The following is a 15,801-nucleotide window of genomic DNA, read 5'->3' on the forward strand; positions in this document are numbered from 1 at the left end:
AAATGGTATAGCCACTCTGGAAAAGTTTGGAAGTTTCTTCAAAAACCAAACATGCAGCTATCATGTGACCCAGCAGTGGCACTCCTCAGCATTTATCCCAGAGAAATGAAGACTTTATGTTCACACAAAAACCTATACACAAGAGTTTACAGCAGCTTTATTAAGAGCCAAAAATACAATACAATAAAATAAAAAACTAGAAATAACCCAGATGTCCTTCAACAGGTGAAAGGTTGAACAAACGTGGTACATCCATACTCTGGAATACAAAGAGCCGTTAAAGGGCCATTAAACTTGATATATGGTAACAACCTTGGTGAATCTCCAGAGAATTATGTTGAATGAAAAAAGCAATACCAAAAGGTTAATATTCTGATTCAATTTATGTAACATCACTATAATGAAAAAATTGTAGAAATGGAGAATAGATTAGCGGCTGCCAGAGAATGGGAGGGAAGTTGAGCGTAGCTATACAAGGGCAACATGAAGGATTCCTGTGGTGATGGAATGTTCTATGTTGATCATATCAATACTTGTATTTTGGTTATGATACTGTTTTACAAGATGTCACCACTGGGAGACACTGGGTAAAGATACACAGGATCCCTCTGTATTATTTCTCACACCAGTATGTGAATTGACAATTTTCTTAAAAACATTTATAAAGACATATTTACACACACACACATACACACACACACACACACATTAAAATACACAACAGTACATAAACTAGAAAAGTGTAAGGTCCCCCTGATTGTGCAGAAAGAGTACAAAGGATTAACATCAGCCTTTGATTATATGTATATTGTTTAAATTCTAGAGAACCCCCTCCCCAATATAAGTTGTAGTTCAAACTAGGAGAGGAGGAATAAGTAAAATTATTTTTAAAGAAAATACCAAGAAAGACAAAACAGGGAAAAAAGAATATAAATCCAGTGGGACCAACATAAGATGGTAAAAATAAATCCAAATATATTGGGAATTATACTGAGTATAAATGGAATAAGTGCTCCAGTGAAAAGAAAAAGACTGTCAGACTAGATTTAAAAAATAATTAAGAGCTACATTTTACATACGATTTAGGAAAATTAAAAGGATAAAAAAGATGCCATGCAAAGAAAGCCTGTGATGCTGGCTTTCTTTCTTATTTTTTAAAATTAGCATCAAAAACAAAAACAAAAAAGAAAGCTTGTAGAGCTGTATTAATTAATAGGCAAAAGCATTACAATATTTATAAAGAGGGTCACTGCTAAATAAATAAATGGTTTAATTCACTGAAAAGAGGTAACTTTACACCTGTATGCAACCTTAGGATATAGCCCTAAAATACATAAAGCAAAATTAACAGAAGCACAAGGAGAATTACATAAATCTATAATCTTAGTGGACTTTTACTTCTTCAGTAATTCATTGCCTAAGCATTAAGGTTATAGAAAATGTGAACATGATTACCTGAGTGGATTCCACAGATATATACCTAGAAGCGGTACCCAGCAACTGTACACACCATATTCTTTTTAAGCACACATGGAATACTTAAGCACACATGGAGTATTCTGAACCACCAAGCAAGACTCTACAAATTTCAAAATACTGAAACCATACAAAGCATGTTTCAGGACAATATTATTAAACTAAAATCAAGTTTAAAATATTCATAAAACGACTACCACCCAGCAATTCTAATCTAGGGTATATACCCAAGACAACTGAAAAGTATAGACACACAAAAATATGTACAATAATGTCCACAGCCACCTTTTCCATAATAGCCCAAAAGCAGAAGAAACCCAGATGTCCATCAACTGATGAACACATAAAAAAATGTAGTATACACATACAATGGAATATTATTCAACCATAAGCAGGACTGGAGTGCTGATACACGCCACAACATAAATGAACCTTGAAAACATTAAGTAAAAGAAGCCAGACACAAAAGGGACTATATGAAACTTAAAAGCTTCTGCACAGCAAAAGAAACCATTGACAAAATAAAGAGGCCACCAACTGAATGGGAGAAGATTTTTGCAAACAGTGCCTCCGATAAGGGGCTAGTATCCAGAATATACAAGGAACTCATGCAACTGAACAACAAAAAAACAAACAACCCAATTGAAAAATGGGCAGAGGACTTGAAGAGACATTTCTCCAAAGAGGACATACAAATGGCAAATAGACATATGAAAAAATGCTCAACATCACTAATCATCAGAGAAATGCAAATCAAAACCACAATGAGATATCACCTCACCCCAGTCAGAATGGCCATCATCAACAAGACAAATAGTAACAAATGTTGGAGAGGCTGTGGAGAATAGGAACCCTCATACACTGTTGGTGGGAATGCAGACTGGTGCAGCCGTTATGGAAGGCGGTGTGGAGGTTCCTCAAAAAATTACGAATAGAATTGCCATATGACCCAGCAATCCCTCTCCTGGGTATCTACCCAAAAAATCTGAAAACATTTAGAGATAAAGACACGTGTGCTCCAATGTTCATTGCAGCTTTGTTTACAGTGGCCAAGACATGGAAACAACCAAAATGTCCTTCGATAGATGAATGGATGAAGAAGTTGTGGTATATATACACAATGGAATACTATTCGGCAGTAAGAAAAGATGATATAGGAACATTTGTGACAACATGGATGGATCTTGAGAGTGTAATGCTGAGCGAAATAAGTCAGACAGAAAAAGCAGAGAACCATGTGATTTCACTGATATGTGGTATATAAACCAAAACAACAAAAGAACAAGACAAACAAATGAGAAACAGAAACTCATAGACACAGACAATGGTTTGGTGGTTGCCAGAGGGTAAGGGGGGTGGGGGGTGGGGGTGGGGGTGGGAGATGTGGGTAAGGGGGATCGAATATATGGTGATGGAAGGAGAACTGACTCTGGGTGATGAACACACAACGGGATTTATAGATGATGTAATACAGAATTGTACACCTGAAATCTATGTAATTTTACTAACAACTGTCACCTCAATAAATTTAATAAAAAAAAAAAAAAAAAAAAAAAAAAGAAATGAAACCATTAAGAAAAAGAAAGAACAATAGAAAAATGAGCAAAAGACTGGAACAGACATAAGATACTCAACCGCATTTAAACTTAGGAACAAGCAAATTAACAACACACACAGAGATTACACACCAACAATTTGGCAAAAAATTAGACTGACAACATCAAATGTAGGTAAAAATTGGGAATACTGGAAACACATATCCTGCTATAAAAATTCTTCTACTTTAGATCATTCCAAACTATTTTTCCAGTAATTGCTTAATCTTTACAACGGCAGTAAAAATTGGTGCAATCACATTAGAAACCAGTTTGCCATTATTCCATGAACGTTAAAATTATATATAATTCTAACAATTCCATTCCTAGGTATATACCCTGGTCTCTATGGCCTGGAGAACCTCATGGCATGTACAAGAATGTTCTTAGCAGGACCGTTAATGACAGCATCAAACTGCACAAACAATCCAAACATCCATTAACAGTAGAATGAATAAATAATTAGCGGTATGTTCATAAAGGACATCCTATATAGTAATTAAAATCAATGAATTCGATACATCCAACAGTGTGAATATAAAGGAAAAAAACACACAAAAATATAGACAGCATAATTTCATTTATATAAAGTTCAAAACCAGGCAAAACTATATTATTTAAAGGTGCACAAACAACTAAGACAACGAAAGAAAACCAAGGAAAGGATTATTACAAAAATAAATTTTGTGATTACTTCTGGGTGGGGAGTAGTTTGGGGTAGTGAAGGGGCTCATGTACAGGAAGGCTTCTGAGGGTCTGGAAATGATCTTACTTCAATTGAGTTGTGGTTAAACAGATGCTAAACAGATGCTAATTTTATAATTGCTTATTAAACTGTACATATTTTACGTACATAAATTTACCTCAACAATCACATACACCACACTACACACACACACACACACACACACACACATACACACAATACACATACACCTCATAGGTTGATCTTTCCATCAAAATTTTAGCTGTTATAAATTCCTCTCCCCCCATTTCTACATTTTGCAAATTTTCATGATAAGCAGATATTACTTTTAATAATGGGAGCAAAAAATTCCAATAGCATCATGAACACGGCAGAAAAATTATGGCAGGTTATGTTTATAGAATGCCTTTCTGTGCAACAAAGTATATTATACTCTTCATATATATTAACACAATTAAAATTAAAAACAATTCTGAAAGAATTACAGAGGCAATTGTCAGTGTTCACATAATTATAAATGTCAGCTAGTCTGTCCAAATCTAATTCAACTTTTCCCACCATTCTACACAACTTCCAATAACTGACAGTTTACTATCCAACTATTCACCTTCCCCTTACAACATATATGGCATTTTCCTCATCCGATATTTATTCACCATTTATTTATTCAACATATATTTTATTTGGCACCTACTGTATCTCAGGTACTACTCTATACACAGGATATACAACGGTAAAAAGGAATGACAAAGTCTAAGCTTACATTTTGGTGAGAGACAGACAATAAATAGTATCAGATGGTGATCAGTTCTATGAAGAGGACAGAAAAATGAGAGCGACTGGGGGAAGAACAACCAAGAACGGGCTGGGAGTTGAATGCTGTATCAGCCATGCAAAGGGGTTCCTGGCACAGGAAGCTATAAACATCGAAGCCCAGAAGTGGATGAGCCTTGGCGTAATAACGAAGAAAGAAGCCCACAGTGAGCAGAAGACAAGTGTGTCCTGCTGGGCCAGGTCAGTCAGAGCAAAGAATTTAGATTCCATCCTTGATGCAATGGGAAGCCATCGGAGGTTGTTAAGCAAGGGAGTGTCACAGTACAATTTAGCTTTAAAAAGTAAACTAAGACCTATGTAAGAGAACAGATGTGGGGGGGTGGGGGGACAGCAACTGAGGATACAGAATGTACAGGCCAGGTAAGGCCCCTGACCTCAAGGGGTTTATATATTACATATTCTCGTGGGGGAAACAGACATTTAATAGACAAACAAATAAAAATATCCTATAGTAACAGATGTGTTATGATAAAAAATAAAAGTGACAGAGGTGGGGTCATATTTTAGGTAAGTCAAAGAAAGACGGCACAGGAGGTGACATTTAAGCAAAGACTTAAGAGTGAAGCACAAGCCACACAGATATTTGGGAGTAAAGTACTCCAGGTAGAGGGAACAGCCAATGAAAAGACCTTAAGGTGAGCATGTGCTTAGGTGTGTTGAGCAGAACAGAACCAATGTGGCTAGAGCAGGATGCGCAAGGAGGGTGGCAGATAAAGCCAACGAAGTGGCTAAAGGACAGACCCTATAAAGCCAGGTCAGTCATAAAGTTTTGAATTTTATTTGAAGTGTGAAGTAAAGCCATGAGAATTCAGAGCAGGGGAGGGAGGGATAGTGATTCACATTTTAGAAGGATCTTCCTGTTTTCCTGAACTGTTGAAGAATAGGAATACAAACGATGAGTGTCTTTAGCTACAGTGCTACTAGTAGGGGCGTGAAGTGGGATATAGTTTGAATATTATTTGTTGAACTGAATAGGATTTGCTGAAATCAATGTAGAATATGAAAATCATGTCAAGGATAATTTCTAGGGTTTGGGCGTATACAACTGAGATGGGGGAAACTAAGGAGGAACAGGGTGGAGCACAGAGATCAAAAATTATTTTTAGTCATAAGATGACTATTAGTCAAATGGAAATGTTAGATAGGCTGCAGCTATAAAAGTCTGGGAACTCGGGGGAGAGGTCAAAGCCAGAGATAATTTTGTTTTTGAGTTACTGATGGCTAGCTGACAATTCTGAAGAATAAAATTTCTTCATGTTTGAGAATCTACAGGCTAAATTCTTAGGAGCCCATCAGTTCAAATTTATTCCTATGTGTACACTGCAGTAGCACAATTTACCTGTATGCACACACTAATATATGCTGTTAAACTCTAACCATTAAATTTCTTAAGTTCTTGGCTTCAAACTAAGATAATTTGATTCTTATAAATTACCAAGAAAAAGGAATACAGGGTCCCAACCTAATATATTCAAAAGTTAATATAAATTTTATTAGAAGAACAAAGTCTTAGTAAATCTAACAGATAAAAGAACCAGATCTATGTTTACGGGTACTATTGCTTCCTTATTTCTCCCTTCCCTTTTAGTCCTTATAACCTAGTTTAGTCACCAATAAGTTCACAGACTTAGCTATTCATTTTCAAAATAGAATTTATTTCTGTAATAAAAAATTAAAATATGGCTGTGAAAGTAGAAAATATAGAAAAATATTTAAAATGTGCAACCAACAGTAATTTTAGAGTAAAGATAGTTAAGCACTAGAGTTTATGCTCAACTTCTACTTGAAAGACCACCCAGCCAGTGTTTTATATTTATATTTTATTAACTACACCAGAAAAACATACCTAGTTGCAATTTTAATAATTATAGTTCAAAAATGGGTTTATATGTCTGGTCAGGCCCTTTTCAAAATATGAATACAAAAATCCTGGGGATATATTTTTTGAAGTTGGTTTCACTTCACAGACTGATAAATCTACTGTCCAAAAGTCACAAGGATTGTTTTTACTAATTCATCCACTTAAATCTGTGTGAAAGTGGATAAAAGCAAATGTGTTGATAAAAATGGGATTAGTGTCATCTTTCATTATGTTAGTACAAAAGCTAGTAAACTCGTATTTCCCCAAAGCTTGCTTTCCACCAGGTGGGTCTCAAATTCAGACACTAAACACAGATGAAGAAATAACTAAGGAATTCTAACCATCCCTTCCCCAAAGTTTTATTTACAATTAAAATATAGGTATTATTTATATGCAGAAAATACAAAAAAGTTGGAAGATGTTGGCGAGTGGGAAGACAACTCTTCAGAGACTATTGTTTGCAGTTTGCAGAACAGGATAATCTTCTCTAGGAAGAAAAATGTCAACATAGCAGCACTATATTCATCAGGAATCCCAGAGCCAATGGCTCTATCATGTGGCAGGAAGCCAAACCTTCTGGCTGCTCACAACATCACTCAGCTTCCCTTTAATCTTCAGGAAGTGTCTCTTGAATTCCAATCCATCACCCTATATTAGGAATAATATCCAAAAAAATGTGAAAACAAATAAAGGCTATGCCATAAAATCAAACTCTCTAGTAGAGACAAACATCTACAGATACACCCAGCTACAATTTCCTTCAGGTCCTCTTATGAAGACCAAATATCTTGGGAGAAGAAATGGCTACATAAATAATTCTGACTTGATTTTGGGCCCATCACTGTTCCCACCACATTGGGCTCAGAGAGCAGATACAACGGCATCCTGTCGGTTTCGAGTGTTGGTATTTTCGGACTTAAGTCACTGCTTTCCATAGGTACTGAAAGTTTGTAAACTAAAAATAAGCTATGCGACTACACCGAAGTCTTGCCAAAATACTGTGGAAACAAAGCCAGTGTTTCAGTTATAAGAAAGATTTTACTACACTAGGATCCTAATAATTTAATTCCATACCAAGCATCTGGACAACAATACTGCAGCGAATCTCTACATATATAAAGAATGTGACCTCCTCTAACCTCCTTTAGAGCTAGGTACACTCTCTCAGGAAATAGAGAAGATGCTATTTTCACCTTGTATACCAAGGGCTTTAAAACTATAACCTCAGAAGCAATAACTTCTAAAGAAAGAATCAGAAATATGAACAAAACTCTATGTATATGAATGTTTATCACAGAATTACTTATAACAGATAAAGTAATTATGTGCAAACATGTCTGACATAATTTTCATAAAAAAGATATATATATGAACTCAATAAGAAAAAATTTAGAATGCTTCAAAGTTATTAGGGGTAATTCAGGGTAATTATTTTAAGGGTAAAAATAACTTAAGATTGTTTTTATTTTCTTATTTGTTACTTACATTTTCTATAAAAAAACCCGTAAGTTATATAAGGAAAATGTCATTTGAAAAAACTGTTTTAGGAGAATAGATAATGACAGGAACAAATGTTCATAATATTAAATGAAAAAAGCAAGTTATTATATATTTATAAATTCCATGTATATACAAATATAATGCCATTTAAAAATCTCCACATAAGAGTATCTCCATAGTATATACTATTAATAGTAGCAAGGCTACTATAATGAAATAGATCAAAAGCAAATCTGTATTCTCTCTGGAATGATAAGATTAAACTTGAGTCTTATTTTCTTTATACTTTTTTGTTATTTCTAAAATTTCTACAATGAATATGTAATACTTCTTTAATAGCAAAACAAAGCTTTTTTAAAAATGTGCTGTTCTACATACCTTAGATAGCCGGAAGTCAACCAATATCTTCTCATCCATTTCTACCAAATTCACTTTGAAAATCAGTTTATTGTTTCTTCTATCAGTTGTTGATACAGTAACCTAAGGCAATCAAAACAAGATTAAGCCAGATGTGTGGGTAGAGAACACTCTACACAAAACTACAATCTCAGGTCAGTGATGACACTACCAGGGTAAAACTTTGAGATGCACTTCTGTAACAGGAGCAGTGCTAACTGACAGGAATTTTCCTCTCCCCATGGGTGTGTATGCCCTACCCAGACCAACTATAACCAGAGTGCAGCTCCATTACCAGGGTGTGTGTGAACTCTCAGCAACAAAATAAAGTAGTATTTTACCAAAAAACAATTGAAAGAAACAAGTGAAGAGACTAAAAATAGAATGAGAGGGAAAACAAGATTATTAAAACATAAAAGAGAGGCCAGATTTATGGCTGAAAAGCTACCACAGCAATCAGAAGATGAAGAAAATCTTGAGAATTGAGAAGCCTTGCAATGTTCACTTTCGGTGTTTGAGAATGTTCCTATGATCTGTAAAGAAGCCATGGAAAGAAAGAGCCAGCCAAAAAGGCCACAAATGTGCATGACACCACCTTAGACCACCAGCCACAGTAAAGCCATGAAACGACTGCAGCTGGATAAATGAGTCCAGGCAAGATCAGCAGACTGGCCCAGCTAAGCCCAGCCCAAATTACAGAACATTGGTAATAATTCTCACTTCCAGTAATGACTATAAAAAAATACACAGGTGTACCACAATTGTGTGACACTGGAACAACACATTACATTCTAGGAAAATACAAGATACTCTACACATCTGAAATAGGCTATTCCACTTCAAAGACAAAGAAAATTCTTCAAGGATTCAGGCAGAAAGAGTGAATCAAGGAGTGATGTCAGTGAAAACAGTGGAGTAAGAAACTTTAAAAGCCCACTAATTATACAAAGCAAAAACTGGCAAAAATTGTCAGAACCAACTTTTTACAACACTGGAAACTAAACAAAAGCAACACAGGTGCACTCATACAAAACAGCTGAAAGTTAGTAAGAACGGAGAGCCTTCTCACATTATAATCTACTTTATCCCCATCCCCACTCCTCAGCTCAGTAGTAGCCTTGAAAACAACAGTCTGCATTTCAGGTGCAGGTACAAGTGGCAGCAGAAGAAACTTTATTCACAAATTGTCTTAAGCTGATCTGGCTCTCTGGAAGACCTGCTCAGAACACTTGCCTTAATTTTGCCTGACTACTGTGTTTCCCCGAAAATAAGACCTAACCAGAAAATAAGCCCTGGCATGATTTTTCAGGATGACATCCCCTGAACATAAGCCCTAATGCATCTTTTGAAGCAAACCTTAATATAAGACCCAGTCTTATTTTCAGGGAAACATGGTAGACAGAACTTGTCTTATGCCAAAGCTGCCACCTGGGAGGCATTTGTCAAAAGTATTTACAGGCAAATGCTTTAGCCTCTGCTTACTGAGGCAACGGATAACCGCTGGGGCAAACAACAGATAACCACAAAGGTTAAAAGGAAACGCTGGGGAGTGAGATGTTTGTGAGGGATAAGGGCTTTGAAATTCCCTTACATAGGCCTTGGTAATCTATAAGGCCACGCTCACGCACAGGACAGTGTACGTGCTCAGGAAAGGTCTGAGAAGGCCCTAAGGCCTGCCTCTGGCTAACCATGAGGCACTGCACAAGCAGAAAGTGAAGTCTAAGGCAGAGTTGTAAACTCTGACTGAGTTCTGGAGGCAGGCCTAACACACACAGAAACCATATGCAAAAACTAGAAGATTTTTTAGTGTCAGGAATTTTAGGAACTCTCTGTCCAGTTATTTTAGAAACTCTCTAATCATCAGCTAACCATTAAGCTAACAGAACAGAGATTTCACAGGCCACACACAACAATGAGTACAGACTTTACAAAAAAGATCAGAAAAGTCACTAAACAATCAACAATTACATCAAACATCAACAACAAACCCTGGGTCGAGAGGGAAAATCTGATTTCTGGAGTTGTCACATTATAATATTCCAAGTGTCCAGTTTTCAACAAAAAAGGATAAAGCATACAGAAACAAGAAACAAAAAACAAGAAAATATAGCCCACACATAGGAAATAAGCAATCAAGAGAAAGTATCCCTAAGGAACAGAAAGAAATGAAGAAAAACAAAAGCCTAAGAGAACTGTGGGACATCAAGTGCATCAGAATATGGACAATGTGAGTCCTAGAGGGAGAGGAGAGAAAGGGGCAGAACAAATATTTGACAAAATAATGGCCGAAAATTTCCCAAATTTTATGAAAAACAATTTATACATCAGGAATCTTAATAAACTCCAAGTAGGATAAAATGAAAGAGCTCCACACTAAGATAACGTCACATTCAAACTGCTGGAAAAGCAATGACAAAGAATCTTGAAATCAGCCAGAGAAAAGTGACACATTAGCAGCTGATTTCTCATCAGAAATCATGGAAGCCAAAAGGCAGTAGTGGGAAGACATATTCAAAGTGCTGAAAGGAAAAAACTGTCAAACAAGAATTACATATCTGGCAAAATTATCCATCAAAAATGAAGAAATTAAGACAGTCCCAGTTAAAACCTGAAGGAGTTTGAAATTATCAGAACCACCCAAAAAGAAATGCTGTAGGAAAGTCCATCAGGCAGAAGTAAAAGGACACTAGAATAGTAACTCAAATCTACGCAAAGAAATAAAGAACACTAGTACAGGTAATTTACACAGGTAAATACAAAAAACAACATGAATGAATTTTTTGTAACTCCTTTTTTTTTTTTTTTTTATTGGGGAACTGTGTGTTTTTCCAGGACCCATCAGGCTCCAAGTCAAGTCACTGTCCTTCAATTTAGTTGCGAGGGAGTGCAGCCCACCATCCCATGCAGGAATTGAACCGGCAACCTTGTTGTTAAGAGCTCGCGCTCTAACCAACTGAGCCACTCGGTCACCCATCCTATTTTTTTTTTCTTTACTTGATCTAAAAGACAACTAAATAGAGCAGTAAATATAAATCTATGTTGTGGGTACACAACGCATAATGTCATAATTTGTGACAAACAGCATAAAGAGAAAGCAGTCATATATAGGAGCAAAGTTTTATGTACTATTGACATTAAGTTAGTATTAATCTTAACTAGATTGTTAAAAACTAAGATATTAATTGAATCCTCAGGGCAACCCTTAAGAAAACAAAACAAAAAAAAGAGTAAAAGAAACGAGAAAGGATTTGAAGTGGTACACTAGAAAGTGTCTACTGAAAACCAAGAGAAAGAAAACTGTCTACTGAAAACAAAAGAAGAATAATGGGAAAAACTGAGGCACAAAGATATAAGATATGTAGAAAACATAGCAAAGAAGCAGAAATAAGTCATTCCTTTCAAAAAATTTAAAATGATTGAAATAAAACTAAGTATTTTCTCTGACCACAATGGAATAGAGGCAATGGATAAGTAATTTTAGAAAATTCACAAATATGTGGAAATTAACCATACCCAAATGACCAGTGGGTCAAAGAAGAAATCACATGGAAAATTAGAAAATAGTTTAAATGAAAACTTAACATGCTAAAACTGATGGGAAGCAGCAAAAGCAGTACCCAAGAGTACATTTATCAGCATTTACATTAAAAGACAGTGATCTCTAATCAATAATTTAGCCTTCCAACTTAAAAAACTAGGGGCGAAAAAGCAATGTAAATCAAAAAGAAAGAAATACCAAAGATAATAAAGTTAAAAGATAAATTAAATCTAGAACAGAAAAACCGAAAAATCAATGAAACCAAAAGTTAGTTCTTTGAAAAGATAAACAAAATTGACAAACCTTTAGCCAGACTGATCAAGAAAAAAACTCAAATTACTAAAATCAGAAATAAAAATGAGAAATAAAACCATCTTTATTTACGAATATGTAACATGATTTTATATATAGAATACCAATGAATCTGCAAAAATAACTACTAGAGCTAATAAATGAGGTCAGCAAATTAGCAGGATGTAAGTTCAATTTACAAAATCAGTTGATATCTACACACTAGCAACAAACAACTCGAAAATAAAATTTAGAAAAATTTCATTTACAATAACATCAAAAATAATAAAAATCTTAGGAGTAAATTTACCCAAGGAGATACAAGACTTGAACACTAAAAACTACAAAATATTCTACAAAAAAAACAAATCAATGGAATGACAATCCATGTTAATGTATCAGAAGACTTATTATTATTAAAATGGGAATCTCCCCAAATTAATCTACAGATTCAACGTAATCCCTATCAAAATTCCAAATGCCTTTTTGCAGTAATGGACAAACTGATTCTAAAATTAAAAAATGCAAGGGACCACAAATAGTCATAACAATCTTGAAAAAGACAAACTTAGAAGATTCACATTTTCCAATTTCAAAATTTACCACAAAGCTACAATAATCAAAATGGTATGGTACCGTAATAAGCAAAGACATGTAGATCAATGCAATAGAACTGAGAATCTAGAAATAAACCCATACATCTATGGCCAATTTATTTGCAACATAGTGCCAAGACCATCCAGTATAGGGAAAAAATAGTCTTTCATCAAAATGGATGAAAGAACTAAATAAATGTAAGAGCTAATCCTAATAAAACTGTTAGAAGGAAATAAAAGTGTACATCTTCATTATCTTGGAATAGCCAACAGTTTTTAAAATTCGGCTTCAAGAGCACAAACAACAAAAGAAAAAAATAAAGCATTTTGTTAGTCAAAGGACACTAACAAAAAAGTGAAAATGGGAGAATTTTCTTTATAGAATGGGAGGAAATATTAACGTATCAGATATCTGACAAAGGTCTAGTGTGCAAAATACATAAAGAACTCTTACAACTCAACAGTAAAAAGAAAAACAACCAGTTAAAATATGGTCAAAAATATCTGAACAGCTATAAAAGAAGATATGTAAATGACCAATAAGCGTATGAGATTTCTCTAAAAGAAGATATGTAAATGACCAATAAGCGTATGAGAAAATGGTCAACATCATTATGCATTGGGGAAATGCAAATCAAAAGCAACTGAGATAACACTACACACACAAGAAAAGCTATAATGTAGAAAACAGACAATCACAAGTACTGACAAAGATGTAGAGAAATTGGAACCCTCACACATTGTTGGTGGGAATATAAAATGGTACAGGTGCTTTGGGAAACTCCTTAGCAATTCCCCAAAAAGTTATATACAGTTACCACATGCCCTAGCAATTCGTTTTTTAGCTATATACCTAAGAAACTGAAAAAACTGTCATTGGCTCACTTATGTCCCCTCAAAATTTGGTTGAATCGCCAAATTCAACCAAATAGGTGGAGATCCTATCGCCCAGTACCTCCAAACATGACTCTATTTGGACATAGGGCTTTTAAAGAGTTAATTAAGTAAAAATGAGACCATTAGGTGGACTATAACACAATTTGACCAGTGTCTTTGAAAAAAAAAGAAAATTAGGATTCAGAGAGACAGATACCAGAAATGCATGTACAAGAGGAAAGGCCATAGGAGGCAGCAAGTGTGGTGGCCATTTAAAAGCCACTGAGAGAGGCCTCAGACGAAAATCAACCCTGCTGGCACCTTGATCTTGGACTTAAGTTTCTAGAACTGTGAGAAAATAAATTTCTGTTGTTTAAGCCACCCAGTCTGCAGTATTTTGTTATAATAGCCTTTGCAAACTAAACTAAAACACTTATGTTCACAAAAAAACTTGTACAAGAATGGTCATAGCAGCATTATTCATAACAGCCAAACAGTAGAAACACTCAGATAAATGGATAAACAAAATGTAGTCTAGTCAGACAATAGAATATTATTTATCCATAAAAAGGATAAATGCAGCAACATGGATTAACCTTGAAAACATTATGATAAGTAAAAGCAGACAGACACAAAGGGCCATATAAGCATTTGATTCCATTTATAAGAAATATTGAGAATAGGTAGTCCATAGTGACAGAAAGAAAATTAGTGGTTGCCAGGGATTGAAGGAGGTAAGAATGAGAAGTGACTGCTAATTACTAGAGTTTATTTTCAGGGCAATGAAATGTTCTGGAATTAAATGATGATGGTTGTACAATCTTGTGAATATACTAAAAACCACTGAATTGTACACTTTAAAATGGTTAAAGTGATGATTTTCATCTTATGTGAATTTTATCTCAATAAATCTACCTTTAAAAAAAATGAATTTTCTATACAAGTGGAAGGAAAATCAGGCTAACCTCCGATTTCTGCACAGTCACATTTTCTCCTAACTTTTAATTTTTAAAGCTTACAAATCTACAGAAAAAACTGAAAGAATCATACAATAAATAACCCTATATCCTTCATTGGCTTTATTGACCTAGATAAGTATATGCTTACTTGTCTTTTTTTAATGTGGTTGTTTGCTTTTTTTTGTTGTTTTTAAATGAAGTTATAGGTGGCATACTCGTATACTTACTTCAATATGCTTCTCCTACAAACCACAATATTATGATCATACCCAAGAAATTTGACAGATACAGAAACATTACCCATATTCAAATTTTCCCAATTGTGCCAATAACATCCTTTACAGCTTTTTTTTCTTTAAATCCATGATCTAGTGAAAGATCATGCATTGCATTCTTTATCAGGCCTCTTTAATTTCATTTAATATTAGAAAATATTCCCCTTTGTTTTTCATGATGTTAAGATTTTTGAAAAGCCTAAAGACATTATTAGAATGTCAATGTTATAAATATGCTATAATAATATAAACAAACATTGGTAGGTGGGAGTAGAGGAGATGGAGGAAGGATGGGATTGTTAACGTATTCACATTTCATAGAAGGGAACTAATTCCTACTGTTACAATTTAAGTATATATAGTTTTAAAGAAAATAATGACTTGAGTCTTAATATTTTTAAAAACTTAGAGAAGTCTTTTAAGAAATATTATTTCTTAAAGAACATTCTATTTAAATGCCTTCAATTTCAATTGTTTTTTTCAAACTAAACTAATTACATTTTAAAAGTATTCTGCTAATGATAATTTTTTACTCAAACATTTAAATTTTTCTTTAGGAAAAGATACAATGAAAATTTAAAAAAAATATACCTGATTCATACAACTCTTCTTCCATTGATAGCCCAATTTCTCACAAGTCTCTTTCAGGCATTGATAAGATTTGTCAGCATCCAATTTGGTAAAAAATCGTGTCATTCTTTTGACCAAGCGCTGCCAGGGGTTCTACATGTCAAATAAAGGAAAGCAGAATAAATCTGATATCACCAAAAGCAATCACATCATAGCTATTTTGTCTGAAAATTCTTTTCTGTGATTTAAGATTCTTAAGCATGAAGGTCTCTTCTAATTCTCTCTTCCTTGTCAAAAAATATGTATCTGCATAAATTAAAAGGTTAAT

The 15,801-nt window shown here is 34.5% G+C and overlaps 1 protein-coding gene across 1 annotated transcript in view; it reads right to left on the reverse strand.

Moving 5' to 3' along the window:
- Positions 1-4,950: 4,950 nt before the first annotated feature.
- CHEK1 (checkpoint kinase 1) overlaps positions 4,951-15,801 on the reverse strand; it is a 29,652-nt gene continuing 18,801 nt past the window's right edge. The window contains exons 11-13 of the mRNA XM_019710505.2: positions 15,495-15,626; positions 8,351-8,452; positions 4,951-7,120 (exon numbers count right to left, since the gene is read on the reverse strand). Coding sequence (XP_019566064.1) covers positions 7,025-7,120; positions 8,351-8,452; positions 15,495-15,626 — 330 coding nt within the window. The 3' untranslated portion in view covers positions 4,951-7,024. The remainder of the gene's footprint in view (positions 7,121-8,350; positions 8,453-15,494; positions 15,627-15,801) is intronic.

This window comes from Rhinolophus sinicus, linkage group LG16 (genome assembly GCF_036562045.2).
Source record: "Rhinolophus sinicus isolate RSC01 linkage group LG16, ASM3656204v1, whole genome shotgun sequence".
Lineage (NCBI taxonomy): Eukaryota > Metazoa > Chordata > Mammalia > Chiroptera > Rhinolophidae > Rhinolophus > Rhinolophus sinicus.